This window comes from Colius striatus, chromosome 2 (assembly GCF_028858725.1).
Source record: "Colius striatus isolate bColStr4 chromosome 2, bColStr4.1.hap1, whole genome shotgun sequence".
NCBI classification, from domain to species: Eukaryota; Metazoa; Chordata; class Aves; order Coliiformes; family Coliidae; genus Colius; species Colius striatus.
Window position 1 is genome coordinate 85,833,332 of NC_084760.1, and position 15,497 is coordinate 85,848,828.

Genomic DNA, 15,497 nt, shown 5'->3' on the forward strand with positions numbered 1-15,497 from the left:
GTTTCAATAATTAAGCACAAGCTGCATATCTCCCACAGAGCCAATCTGTAAGGTAGTATCTCCTCACACATTAGTCACAATCTCCATTCCAGCTGCTACAGAGGAGCAAGTATTGAGAAATAAAGGGAATATTTGCACATTGTATGTCATGGTAAACATCTCAGACTAGACAGTAAGCAGAAATATCTATACTGATGTAAGTCAATAGTCACCTTCAAAAGTGGGAACTAAGCATAAATACAATTTTAAACTGACTAGTTCTTGAGTTAAGCTCCTTTTGTTTTATTATGCTAGCAATTAAACAGCCAAAGAGTCTCACCAAAGCTGTGAAGTCAACATCTATAAACAAGGTGTGGGTGGGAAGTGTTGCTCACACCTTTTCTGCTGCTGTGTATGCTCCTGCATGACAGGAGATTGCCTGCCTGCCTAGTCATCAAATACTGCCATTCTGCAACATGCTGCATCTGAACAGCTGTAGAAATACTTAATGATTATTATTTTGCAGAGAAAGCTACCTTTTTAAACAATTCAGATGGTAGATCTACCATCAAGCGTTGCCCTGTTTTCCTTAGTAAGGACACTACCAGCAATGTTTCTACAAGTGCTCTACAAACAGATGAGGTAACCATGAAATTAAACTAATTGAATTCATGAAGAGGAGGAATTCATGAAGAGGAGGAACTCCTGAACAGCACCACAGACTTCTTTATATGTGACTATACATGTATTTTACAAAGCTATAGTAAGGCTGCTTCCACAGAAATGAACATATAAAAACAAAGCCAACTTCAATGATAATTTCAGTTACTAATCCTGGCACTATTATGCCTAAAATGGAACACTCCACTGGAAATGGAGAAATTAGGTCTCATGTCTTATTTAGGCTAAGCCACAAGGCAGGTTTCAGAATCGACTCATCTACAAGAAAATACAAACACATGGAAATCATGTTATGCGACACCCAACAACTTCTCAGAGAAAAATCAATCATGGAACAGAATGTTTTGGATGACACAGGCAGGCTCTAAGACCACCTAAAATTTCACCTTGACCATATTTTATGTAGAAGTCCTACAGAAAATTGAAGTGTCATAATCAGTAATGATAAATCATATGAAACATCATGAATGCATACATGGAATTTGCCTGCATGGAAAAATACCATGGGGATACCGTCTCCTTCCTTCTCAAAAGATCCCATAGGAAAAAGCATGTATTTCTTATGTGGAATGTTTGCCCAATTTTGTAATCATAAAAGGGACCACATTCCTATCAAAGTTGCTTAAATATATCACATTTTGTATCATAAGAAAACAGATTAATGATAATCTGTTTTATCCAAGGATGGAGACTCTGAAGTGGGGGAAAAAAAAATCATCAGGTCTCTTCCTTGCTATTAGCTACAAAATAACAGTTTTCAGGTAAAGAAAACATCCCTACAAATAGTGAGGGATACAAGACTGATCATGGAGGTGGGTATGTGAAATTATCAAGTACCAAAAATACTTCATAGGGAAATAAGAATTAAGTCTGGTTGTGACTAAGTAACAGCAGTACCACGAACAAGAAATGAGATGCTTTTTTTTCCCCATTTTCTTCCTTCTCACTCAAAATCAAGGGATCAGATAATCAAGACCTGACATCAACCAAGGTCTCCTCTGAAATGGGACTCTATGCATTACAATACACAAGTCTGAAGAAGGAATGTTTTGCTGCAGACATACACACATTGCTGCCAGCAGACAGCCTCTCTATTGCTGCTCAACCTGGCACTGCTGTGTTAGCCATCACTCCCTCGCAGACCAACCTCAAAAGCCCTTCTCTTCTGCACACAGGGTATCACTTAAACCCTTCTGTAGTACATCAGGAACAGCAGTGCTAGGTAAAGCCTGCCCACAGCCTATGGAAAGAAAGTCTATAGTTTCATACACTTCAAACTGATGGAGTGAAAATTATACTGGAAAAAGATGTATGTTGTAGGTCTCCAGGGTTTGAGATTTGGCTTTCTTCCCTTTTTAAAATCCTTGAGATCTCTTTAACTTTGTTTGATATCTGTGGGAGGAACAATCTAAAGTGAAAAAACAATAGTTATTCTGAAAGCAGTTACCATCTTAAACCACTGAATTATCCAGTTTATTCATTTAACACTTTGGTACCACAAACACTTATTAAGTATTAGTTATACCAATTCAGCTATTTATACATATAAAACAACAATCCAGGAGCATGACATTTCTGCATAACACTGTCAGCCAAAATAACAGTATTCTTTATGTATGAAAAAGATCCTCTCCTGCTGCCGGGACAGAATACATCAGAAAAAATCGTTTTATACATTTTCAGCATTCTGTAACCTTTTCAATTATCGTATTTTACAAATTTTATTTTCTTTTTTAGCATTACCAGTAAAGAACTGAAATTCAGCTAGTATGAGCATATTCTTTGGGCCACAGTCTGAGGTACAGCCATATAAAGTACAAGGGACTAAGCACAAAAGGGAGTTAACAGCATCATAGCTTCCATGCAGTAACTACTCAAGCACACACTCTTACTCAAGAGTAAATGCCAGGCTGTTTAACCTACTAATCCACATTTACTAACCTACTCTGTGTCTCAACACACTGTGTGTCTCTCTGTAGCTCCTGTACAAGCCCACAATAGAATTAGGTGTGTGACTGTCCTTTGCAACCTGCAATTTGCATGGCAAAAAGTCCTCATATGAGAGCACTGTAGGAAACACAGCATGAACACATCTGAGAGCTGAGGATGGCATCAACCTGCAGTTGGAGAGGACAAGTGACCCTGTCCCAGTAGTGTCTGGTGCAGAGGGAGCAAGGCCAGAGGCATAGCTTTGCCCCTGCCAGCTCCTGCACAACAGTCCCAAGGGCTACTTCACCACCAGCCACGTAACATAACCCTGATATAGAAACTGCACGTCACTCCAAACCACTCAAGAATCAAAAGATGCTTCCAGCTCCATTTTTTGCCTATTTATCATCTAAGAAAAAAAAAATACCAAACCTGAAACAAAACCAACAAATTCCACAAAATCTTATTGCTCAAGACACTGTGGCACTTAAGACACTTAGCAAATGGGTAAAAGTAACAGTGGCAACAGCATGCAGAAACCTCAAGGTACAACTTGAACTCAATCAGCTTCTCATGGAAGAGAACACTTCCTTTGTTGCACACATAGGTATCAGAAATTTGCCTGTGGTTATTGTCATGATTTCAGAGTCTTCTGAAGAGCTTCACAAGAAAACAAGGAAAAATCTCAGTGAATTCATTCATTTTTAGAGCATTAAAAGTCCCCAAACAAACAAACAAAAGAGGTGCTGAGAAAGAAGCACAAAGGCAGAAGGCTAAATTCAATCGGCTTTTATGATACATGAGAGCATTTTCTCATCTCTCAATTTGATTGTCACACAGCAGGATCTGCATGTTCAGCAGTTTTACTGTGATTCTCTGCAAGTCCAGCTCTCAGAGCTGCTCTAACTGCAGAATGCACAGATTAAAAAAGCACTTTTGTTTTGCATGCTGCAAAAGAAACATTTCCACTGCTGCTGCTTTCCTGATTTACTTATCTGTGTGAAGCAAGAGTGCGATGTAGGGTTCATAATGATATTTTCTTAGGTTTCTTAATCTGTGCATTACTCAAAATTTGAAATCAATGCAGTCTGAACTTGTTTCTTCTGATCTTTAATGACAAGTTTGCTGCATCAACTGCACCTCTGATATTTAAAAAATTTTGATACCTCAGCAACATTGAATGTGGCTTGCACTTACTTCCCCTTGTAATTACTTTCTGTGGCTGCTAAGAAAACGCTAACCGTTACCCTGCAGAAGTCATCATTATCTTCTCAACTCCTTTCGATGACTAACACATATTCCTAGAACTGTTAGAAGTGAGATAAGACAGCCGAGCAGGCAAAGCAGAAGAAATGTTACCAAAAAATATAACCACATTTTTGGAAGTTTTAGCTATCAAATGAAAAGAAATACGACTTCCCAATAAGGCAGGATAGGTATTAACCTTCTAAATGGTGCAAGATGAAAACATCTATGGACCTTTACAATATTTGTAATTTTATGTCACATCTACGTAGCACTGCTGTTACAATGAAATCCTCTAGATACTCTGTCACATACTATAGCATAATAAATGAGATGTTTATGAAAGCATGTACCAGATATACTTTTGTTTCTCAATCAATACATATATTGAAATATTTGGGATGAGCTGTGTACATGCAAATATTTACAGCATGTCTGCCGTCAGTAATGTGTGAAGTCGAACACTATGTTTAACCTAACAGAGGGGTACCCATAGCTCTGTGCAATGCCACTGCACCAGTCTGTCCTGTGCTCAGTTGGGTCTGACCAGGCACATCTCCCTCTCTGAGTTACCTGGAAAGGGAGTAGTATCTGAAGATGAAATAGCACTTTCACAATAAATTGAATGTAATGAAGCCTACAAATAGCTAGCCCATCTAGCCTATGGCTCACTTCATAAAGTATAGGCTCAGCTAACTCATGAAGCAAGTAAATACAGCTTAGTCCAACTGTGTGTAATTACTTATTATAACCACTCCAAGCTTCACTCAACTGCCATATTAGTAGAAGTCAGTAAGCAAAACTACACTTACCTGACAGGGAAGTAGAACTTAAAAACAAGTATATGCTATCCTGCAAATTCTAGTAGATCTATAGCTGTGTAAAAGGCAGCAATGGTATTTGGACAAGCTATAATGAGAAGGGATTTCAGCTCTAGACATAAGACAGGGATCCTACGTGAAGATGGCAACTGTCAAAGTACAGTATACTAAGCAAAGAAGCATACAAAACGAGTAATATCCCATCTGACTCTACATAACAGAAAGCCCTAGTTCTAGGCATTTAAGCCCTTAAATTCCAAGCATGAATAGTCATATCTAGAAAAATGCAAACCTTTGCATTAATTTCTTGGAGGACACTGTTCTACCTGGTAGGGAATATAATATATATGGACTAGTTTGCCCTTCTGTCAAGAGACCATTAGGAATCAGAGAATTTTCCCCAAATACACCCTAAGGCATTTGGACTACAGTAACCTTAGGGAGAAGGACTACAAGCTCTAGGGGAACAGCTGGGTTGCATTTCATTATTTCTAGAAAATAAAAGGCTCTGCCTCCTTCACCCAGGAAATTAACTGTCATTCTTTAAGCATGCTAGTATCAAATAGGTTTTTTTTTTTGTGGAAAACAGAAAAGCAAGTACAGAGAAACTATTAACACATTTCTAGCCCAGGATTGTGGACAATACTATTCTAATATAGTTTTTAATTCTTTAAACCTCCTTACTAAGGGAACTTCTTAATAGCAAAAACGCTTAAATGAGTCTCGGTTCACTCAGCAAGCCCGATCCTCATCCCCCAGTGCAAACGGCTGCTCACTGAACACCGGATTTAGACCCATAGCAGTGCTCTCTGTACGTCAAACGCCTTCTCTGGTCTTTCTAGTTGGAATTCCCTCACTAGGTAAGTCAGCGTAGGTTTAAGGTAGGCTGGTGAGAATAATAAATAATATTCAATAACAACAGATCAGCTGAAGGGAGGAGTACATGCTTTGAGAGTGATACTTTTAGGAGATGGAAATGATAACGTGGACTGACTAGTTAAGAATTACAATAATTGGCAGTTTTAAAACTAGCTATGACAGCACTGACCCTCACATAGTGAAATCATGCATCAAATACTGAAACCTACAAAAGGTTAAATTTTTAATCAAACACTAATAATTGGAATATTTTAGGTGAATCAAACAGGGGATACAGGCTCTCTGACTGTTTTTTTAATTATTTTTTTTAAGTTTTAAGGTAATGATATGGAGCTTCACACTTATCATTATTACTGGCAGTACCTAGAATACAGCTAGCTCAGAAGTTTTCAGTGCAACTAAAGCAAAAGCTGACTCATTTAAAAATGCCTCACTGCATCAAGAACAAATAAATAAATAAATAGTTGTGGCAGTCCAAGATTATAAGAAAAATACTGCTTAGGGAAATGTAATCCATCCCCTGAAACAGATCGAACTTTGGTTTAATTAACTGGTCCCCATCCAGTACCTGACCATTTTAGGGAAAATGTCAATCTGAAAGTAAGACTTTTACGTCAAATTTGTCTATTTTTGCCTATATAACAGGGGCTAGAAAGAGAAAAGCTCTTGTAACATATAAATACATAAAGCAAAGTTCCTCATGTTGGATACCAATTTAAAGTATGTATTACTTCTCCACAAGCACCGAGGCGGGGAAGTCAGAGAGCAGGAGCAGCACCATGCACCACCAGCCCCTGCTAGCAAGGCACGGGGCAAAGCCTCTGCAGGCTGAGATGTCCTCCAAGACATGGTGACACCTTCTTGGTGAGCAGTACCAAGCTCAAGGAGGACTCAACCTCACCCCCGCAGAAACCCTGCAGAGCCACAACACCGATATCTTTACCACTGACACCTCCAGGAACCAACAAATCCTTACTGTGAAACAACAGTCAAGAAAACTACTAGTCTTAACACAAATAAATGTATCCATATCAATTTAAGAGTCTGAAAGCAATAAAGTATGCTAATTTGTGGACATAGGTGGGTTTGGAGATTTCTTTTCCACCTATAAATACTTTTCAAGACACCAAGTGTCACTGGAGTCAAATATTTAAACAAGAACCATGCAAAATTAAAATTCCGTTTGCAGGTAAATGTTTTCCTTGGTCAACTTGAAAATTTCTTTCTGAAAGGTCACACTGTAACATTAATCCTTTCTTTAGCTTCAGTTATAAAAAGATAATTAGATTCAAGTTGAAAAAAAAAAGTTGTCTCTACTGACATCAAACAAGTTTTTTTAAAAATTTGATAAAGCTTCCCATCAGCACCTATATTGTATATATTAAGAGGGCGTGTTAGTTCTTCACTGTCGAATTAAGCATTTATATTTAGCTTTGGTAAGAAATGAGCAATTGGATGTATGTGCAATGATACCTGCTCACAAAACGATTCAAAGGCAGAAGCAGAGAAGTTTCTATAGAAGTGCATATCACTATAGGATTCTTATGGGAAAAAAAAAAAAATGTTCCCAAAACTTCACCTGAAATATACTAGTGTTGGTACAAAGCCTTAATCTCCTTCAAACAAAGTAAGAATGAGCATGCATGTCCAAAAAAATATAAATTGTTTCTACAGCTTAATCTCAGGCCTCTTCCTACTTCTTAGCACTGCAAAGTTGCTAAAAGCCCTCAAGGCAAGGAGTTGTCAAGGCTGAGGTTACAAATTTCATAAGAAGAAAGCACTTGTTGACTCTCCATCATACCAGTTTCTTATCACTGTAAGTTTACTTGCCAGCAAAGACACATTCCTCAGAAAACTTTAAAAAAAGGCACATGAGGTTTTAGGATATAAGTAGGAATCAATTTTTAAATCAGCAGATTACACTGCTAAGAGTATCCCAAATCACATTTTCTTTTAACCGCTGTCTTTAACTCTTATTAAAAAAATATTCAAAAATTCAAAATCCTTTGTTTTGTACCAAGATTTTAGTCAAAATTATGTTTTAAGATGCAGGAAAAAAAAAGTGAAGCAGAACATATGCACTGAGAAAAAAAAAAAAAAAGATGTTGCACCTTATTCTGATAGATTTCTAGACAAATCTCAAAGGTAAATCCATCATGCCACACTCACTCTGAAATTCAAGATAATGCCTCAAGCTCAAGTCTCAGGCACGGCTATATTTTCTACACAGGATGACAGAAACTTGCTAAAAGCCACTAAAGCCAATGGAAATGTCTTAACATAAACCTCTCCTTGTCAGTAACAAAGTTGTAAGTTACAGTCATAAAAATTGCTGTTCTTTTGATTTCTGTTCTGAAGACAGGTTAAACATTAGCCTGTTTTTTCTACTGTAAAAATCCTTGCATGCCTGCAAGGATTGTAGCACTTGTAATTTAAAAATTTGCAGTTCATTCTCCCTCTTTCCTGAAGGCTGCAACATCTTGAATTCTAAACTGAGTGCTTTGAATTCTGAAGCAGATACAGTACAGTGCATTGCTCGCTTTAAAAAAGTACATTGTAGCAAGGTCATTCCTTTCTGCCCCTAAATACGCATCCAAATCTATGCATGAAATACCTGTCCTTTTAAAATTATTACTATACACAAACTTTCCTGTGAACCATCCCTATTTTTAGGCCAGAAGTGCAAGTTTTTCTACCCAAGATGCTGTATCCATATCAAAACTGCACGGCATGAATCAGCAAACAAAGAGGAGCTGCTCAGTGACGCTTGTTTCGTTTGCAACAACGCACTTCACCATATATAAGAGCAATACCTTTTATCTGTGATCTGATTTGTTGATTGAGGATATTTGTTTGCTTGGTCTTTTTAAGCTCATATACTTTTGGTTGATACAGACAGAATGCTGAAATTATTTACCTCATTTACAGTCAAAAGAGACTGGCTTGATAGCAGCTGTTTAAAGAAAGAAAATATGAGTTGACACAATTTTATTTCTACTAAGACACTGGTAAAAATAAAGTAAGGGGAAAAAAAACTTAGTTCTGAAGGGCAAATACATGTTTTACACACATAAAAAGTATCACAACGCACACAGCTGAAGCTGCAGCAGATGCAGTTAAGAACTCCCTACTTTGAGTGAGTCTTGACTGCCTCCTGCCTGAGAGGCTCGCAGGCAGCCCATGCTTCCTGGTGAGGGCTTCCTCTTATTTTTCCTTCCTAAAGTGTAAAATCAAAAGGTCAAAATGAAAGAATGGTTACGTAGAAGCAGCTCTTTCCCAAAGGCTGCAAGGGGTCTGTTGCACAAAATTCTCTCCCCTCCCAGTTTAAGGGTCATGCTAAACTGCCTGTCAGGATCTACTGTGTCCAGGTGGTATTGTGAGCACCCATGCCACCAGAGCCACCACACTAGAAACATTTCTGTCCAGCAATTATTAACTTCGTCACTATCACTATGTAATTTTCTCTGCTATCCACACACGTCAAGATTTTATGGATTTTATTGATTTTTCTGAAGGTTATGATGCTGCACAGCAGCAAGCCACCTCAGTCATCTGAGTAAGCACACCTTGTCAGCTGCTAATGAAGCCACAAGAGTTCAAGTAATCACACAGATAAGTATCTACGCCAGTATTTAACTTTCCAAAATTTCCTCCTACTTTCCCTCCATGGACGGAAACTGACAGAGGAATAATGCTGGAGGTCATTTTCAAAGAGTGCTGGCGGGCTCATAGTGCGGCAGGCCGGAGGTGCGCGGCGCTGCATGCCCTCCCCACATATGCGAGGCAGCCTTACCCGTGCAGAAGTTGACGAGTGTTGAGGGGTCGCAGGCTGCAGCCAGGCAGGGCAAGCTGCCCTCCATTCCTCTCACCGACGCCACCGGTGACGGCAAGCTGGCCCCTTCGTGGCCCCTGTAGCGGCCCGACGAAGCTCAGAGTGAGCCACCGCGCCTTGACCCTGCTGACATGCCACAGACTCTGAAGAGACCCCCCCGAGCCACGGAGGGCTGTTGGAGGCAGCTGGGCTCTCCCGCAGCCCCCGCAAAAGCAAGAGGCTCGACAGGGGATAGGGACAAAACTCAGCGTCTGCCGCAGGGAGTGGCTAAACCCTCCGACGTCAGCCATGCACTCGCACAGGCATCGCGGCTACCCCTCAAACACCAGAGCACCCCTTTAAGGGAAGCAGAGCTCGCCGGTTTGCTTCCACACAGGAAACCGGCAGCTGTTTACACGCAGACAGGGTCTTGCGCCCTTCCCATCTGAAAGCACGGTAATTAGGCTGATGCACGGGCAACTTGCCATTCCCCCTTCTCGATCGCACCGCACCGGCAAGGTACTCACAACCCGTTTTAAAACTGTGACATTGCCGATTAAAAGCCAACAGCAATCAATTTGCCCTTGGTCTGAGCATAAAGAACCACTACAAATGACTAGTGAAAAGGATTTTTATACTCTGTCGATTCAGAAAAACCATAATTGTTCCAAAGCACGTCTGTGTGACTGATCTAACGTCACTCAATGCACAAAGTTCACACGGGGGGGGGGGGGGGGGGGGGGGGGAGGGAGCAGGAGAGGCTGTTTGTTTACAGTTATATTTGAATAATTTTTCACATGCCATCTTTCCAGATAGAAGAGTAGTGACAGCACTAGCGATATACTAATATTCATTACATTAAGACAAAGCAAAACGTAGTGGCTTTAAAACAGCTTTACAAAGCTATCGTTCAATTCAAGCAGAAGGGAACTCGTATTACAAACGCATTACAATCTATTTAGAGTGATCACGATTTTGTATGTCTTGCAAGATGAAGCACAGCCAGATGAGAAGTAATGAATGCAACATGTGTTCATTCTTTTGGTAGCCATGCCTGAAGCCAATTGGCAGAATGACTACAGCAAGATAAATGTCAAAACAAAACTATTTGTGCATATGTACTGCATATCTTTTGCCTCTTCTATCATGATTCCAATAGTTCATTACTTTCAAGCTCTGCAAGCATATTAAATAACTCAGGATTAAAGTTTTGATTTCCACACAAGAGCAGGAACAGTACAACAGTTAAAAGAAAACCAAAAAAACCCCATTAAAAACACAGGGGAAGTCCATGCCTCCATTCAAAAAACCCAGAGGGGCAGTACTTTTTTTCCACTGTCACAAATAGCCGATAAGAAGGTTCCTAACAACACACATAGTTAAGACAGCACAGAATATGTTTTGTGTGCTTTCCCCACAATTATCAATCTACATAATTTCATCAGTATCGTTCTTTTCAAGCAGCTCTTGACACATTGGAGGTATGGACCTCTGTAGTGATTTAAAAAAGAAAGGCAGTCAGCTGTGTAGTATGAAGCCAGCCAGACAACTACCATGGTTAATAAAAGCAAGAGACTAAGAAATTAAAAGATGGAAGATGATAAAGCGTAAAAGACAAGGGCACACAATTAAAGAAAGGGCCTTAATGAAGCCATGGACCTCAATATACAGCTGTGGCACTGGGACTGACCAAGAACCAATGTTTTCAACCTGCCCCAACCACTATGTTGCACCACATCATTAGATAAAACAATTTTCGCCACAAGATGAAACACTGAGTCTTATCTTGGGCAGGTTGTACACACAGAATTATTTAACATGCACAGACATATGTTTTGGTGCCCCTTCAAACTCAACATCCTTTCTCATATAACTATGAAGACTTGAAAGAAACTCTATGTGAAAATCCTCCATAAGACCAAACAGACATTGTATGTGCTGGTAAAGACTGGCATGGAGAGCAGAAAGAGGCTTGATTTGCAATTTTAAGTGGCTATTAGTGCTCTAAATAATGACAGATTACCTAAAACTGTCAAGAAGCATCCAGTGTATCTCAAAGTAATGACAATTTTTGGAATGTCTCATTTTTTACAGTAAGTAAAGCACTTTATATTTAAAAAAAACAAAACAAAACAAAAAAAACAGCACAAACTTATCTCCTCCTGTAACAAAAGGATATGAAATACTGGTATTTCCAAATATCTGTGACCCTAATATTTAGGTATAAAAAGAATGGATTTCCTCAGTCTAGAAAACAAAAGTTTCGTTAGTGCAGTATTTTAAATAGACTTTAATGTCTGCTGAATCAAGAACATACAGGACATACAAGCAGAAGGAACAAAAGCAAACAGAGTACCTTCAGAATAATCATCTGAATGCTAACATTTTAAATAAGATTTCACATGGCCCACTGTATCCAGCTCCTCATGAAAATACTAGAAGCAGTCTCAATCTACTCATTGCCTGTTCCCTGCTGGGCTGAGGACTTGGATCAAAATTCCTTGATTTTCCTTTAAATCTCTCATGAAAGCCTGATCTCCTCATTAGGATTTTTCAGCTCTTCTAGCTCTGGCAATATCTGTCCTTCCAAGCAATCTCACTACCTTCAACAGCTCTCTACCTCTTTTTCAGGCTTAAACATCACCTCAGGCTCCTCTTTCCTGCTGCTATTTAACATGAACAGCACAGTATGAGGAGGTACCCTTCCTTAAGTACTTTAGGTAGGCAGAAACAACGAAACAGGTACTGAATATATGTCACAGACCAAAGTAAGACACATACAACACAGGCACGTAACCTTTGCTTGAAAAAAAAAAAAGACCTCAGTATATTAGTGGTGCAAAGTACAAAGTTACACCATGAAAAAACCTATCCTCCTCCATCTAACATAATAAAATCAGGTACAGAACCCCATACGTTGCACAAGCACAGATTTGTGCATTGCTTGTTTGTCCCCAGCATACAGATATTGAGGAATATTACACATTTGGCAAGAATGTCTCCAAGACTGATGCAGCAGCATCAGTCAGATTACAAACCTATAAAACGATGATTTTAGATACACTTTAGGTTTTCACACACCAAAAACCGCTCCAACCCACCGCTTCAGAGATGGGAGCAAACCATTCCTCCAGCTTTTGAGGAGAGCCATATGAAGGCATAAACTCTTTGGAGTCATCACTTCCACAAGAAGAGGAAAAAGCACTAAGTCCCCTGTCCCATAGCACAGCCATCACCTTCGAGTGAACCAGAGCCAGGCAAGGAAACTAGGGGTGTCCTCACTAAAGCCACTGCACTCCCAGCTGCACAGACTGTAGAACAGACACCTTCTCCTCGGGACAGCATTAGTAATTAAAAACCAAAGAGGAAGATTTTTTTTTTTTATTGAGTTTCTTTGGCAAGTAATCCTGTTACCAAGAGAATAACTGCAGTTACATGAAATTTGGAAACTCGTTCTTGCAGAACAAGGTTCTCCACCTTCAAATTTAGGAGACTGTAGACCCAAGAGCTGCTGCAGGAATCAGTCACATTGCCATCTTCCCTCCAAAGGATTAGTGGAAATTCTCCCTGCCTATCTTTCATTCAAAAAATACGTAGCTATAATCATACCTAAACAAGACATAGTGATAACTGTACTGAGACTAGTTTAATGACTGTCTTGCTGTTCAACTGCAAGAGGGCAGCACTAGTTAATTTTAGGACAGCACTAGTATAAAATTAATCACGTTTTCACCAGAAAACAATCCTTCAATTATTTTGCTTTCTTCTTTCTGAAAAGAAACTGCAGCAATGTTTCAGTTGGCAATTAGTCTCATAGACAAACAGTATCACCTTTCAGCAGCTGCATGAATCTCTGTTCCAGTATTACCTTTACCCCACGGAAAAGAGAGAATAACAACTATTTATTTAATAACTACCCAATTCTGAAGGCTTGAAGCCTTTTATTTCTTTTTCCTTGGGGACGGAAATTCTTTCTGAAATGAACAGACTGTTTCTAAAAACATGTTTTATCTGTAATCATCTAATTAGCCCAAAAGATCAAAACCATCTCACCAGATGAGACAAAAATACTTAAGCACAATTATAAAGTACACATTTGGTTAAGGACACTCATAGCATCAGGTCTGTTTCCTGCAAGATTGTGAGACATACAGACGTTAGTAAGCTATGAAGGACAAGGACAGCCTCACAAGATCCAGTACTTTCATTAACGTCTGCAGGATGCAGCAGCCTCTGGTCATCCTCTGTACTCTAGGTGCTGGCATTGTAATGAAACCTATTGAAGTCCCATTCTCTAAAGCATTAACACCAAGAGTGACGGAAGGCAGGACCTTTGGCTTCGATTAAGGTCACTTCCAGTCAGCATATGGCAGCGCTACTGCTAAAATAAGCATCGCTGCCCTTCTCTTGCATCCTTCCCATTCTCGTCCTGCCACTGGCACAACTGCTCATGGGGCTGCACAGGGAAGCACACAGAGAGACTGAACAGCATGAAAAGTAACCCATCAACACTAAAACGGGAAAACTCACCAGGCCAGTCATATGGCAAAATTAATCGTTGCAGCAACAGGGGGATGGCAGCACCCTCTGGAAAGGAAGGCTTGCCATTAACAGCAGCTCTGTCTGTGGATGACTTAAAGTGATTGTGAAACGGCTACACTTGTAAATCACCTCTCATTGCCAGAAACCAAGCCAAACAACTGATAAGAGGAGAGAGTCGCCCATCAAGCAGGACGTGACAGAGAACATATGGCAGTGCTGAAGGCCATACCCCACAAAGTGAGTTCCTTTGTCCTACAGGTGTTTTGCTGAAACAGAACTAGCATAAGAAACAACAGGTGTACATCACACCTTAAAAGTTGTCCTGAGGCTGTTCTCCAGAACTAAACCATATTCATGCCCATGTAGTCAACCATCTTGGAAAGGTATCTGAAGAAAGGATTTCCCTCCCCTCCTCCCAAAAAAACCCTACATTATCTTACTTGAAAACACAAAACCAATACAAAGTCCTCCAAATGCACATGCATATTTCAAGAATAACCATCTAAATGTCTATTTTTGTCTGAGGGGTTTTCTGCTGCATCAGCTGCTTACTCTGGTTTGCAGAGGCAGCTGCACCAATACAACGGAGGTGGCAGCAGGCTGATGTGGAGAGTAGGAAGGGTGGCAATGTTTAAGGTTGGTGTTTCAGTGAGCATAACATCAAACCACAGCTGTAGCATGCCTTCCGCTGCCTGCTTGGGGCACTTGCACAGCAGACTGCTTGCAGCTGCTCTCCTGCCTACCTATCAAATGCAATACAGAAACAGACAGTAAACAAGTTGAAAACTTACGAAATCTAAAATGCAGCCATACAAAGGTTTCTTCCGTGTATTTTATTTCGGGCATGTGTTCCAGACCACAGTTCAGACCGTGTGTCCTACCTATATGATGGCCCATGAAAACATGCAACCCTGCCCCTGAAAAAAAGAATAAGTCTGAACAATAGCATGCTTGTTAAGTGCAGTCTGTATTTTTGAGATAATTGCAGGTTGGTCTCTGTAGTCTTAGTCTGATAGTCTAAGTCATACCAAAGCTATGGTTATGGACTAACTATAGTTAAGTAACTGCTGTCTAATAATTTAGCTCCTGATAACAGAAAAATGTTGCTTTTATCATGCAGAAAGAACAACTGCAAGAGCGTTTTCTAACAAAGCACTTGCAAAAAGTACTTCGAGACATACTACACCGCTTCAGAGTTGCATATTAAAAAAAAAAGTCACTCTTGCATATTAAAACATCTCCAAACATTGCCTGTTTCCACTGATATGCTGACACAATGTAGATTTTACTGGTTTTGAAAGTAGTAAAAATTTAACAAAATTAAGTGTTGAAAAACCAACATAATTTGAAAGAGTCCACTCTTTGTGACATAGACAAGAGAACTTCTCATTTACTATCCACTTTGAGATGCTGAGGAAGTAGAAAAACCTTTACGAAAACACCACCAATCAAAACAGCAATCCTTCACACAGAACTAACTCATATTGACAATGGCCATCACAAAACTTGCAGATGCACCAGGGGCTCGCACAGCATGTGACTGGCTCAGCAATGCACTGGGACAGATGCGATCCTTGCTGTGCACAGAAAGGTACTTACTCTGTGGGCAG

General features: G+C 39.8%; 1 protein-coding gene across 3 annotated transcripts in view; it reads right to left on the reverse strand.

Moving 5' to 3' along the window:
• EML4 (EMAP like 4) overlaps nt 1–15,497 on the reverse strand; it is a 155,674-nt gene that overhangs the window by 85,474 nt on the left and 54,703 nt on the right. The window contains exon 1 of one of the 3 annotated variants that reach the window (XM_061991343.1): nt 9,328–9,611. The exons of the other annotated variants lie outside the window; for them this stretch is intronic. Coding sequence (XP_061847327.1) covers nt 9,328–9,394 — 67 coding nt within the window. The 5' untranslated portion in view covers nt 9,395–9,611. Of the gene's footprint in view, nt 1–9,327; nt 9,612–15,497 lie in introns of those variants that run through there. 3 annotated transcript variants of the gene reach the window in all.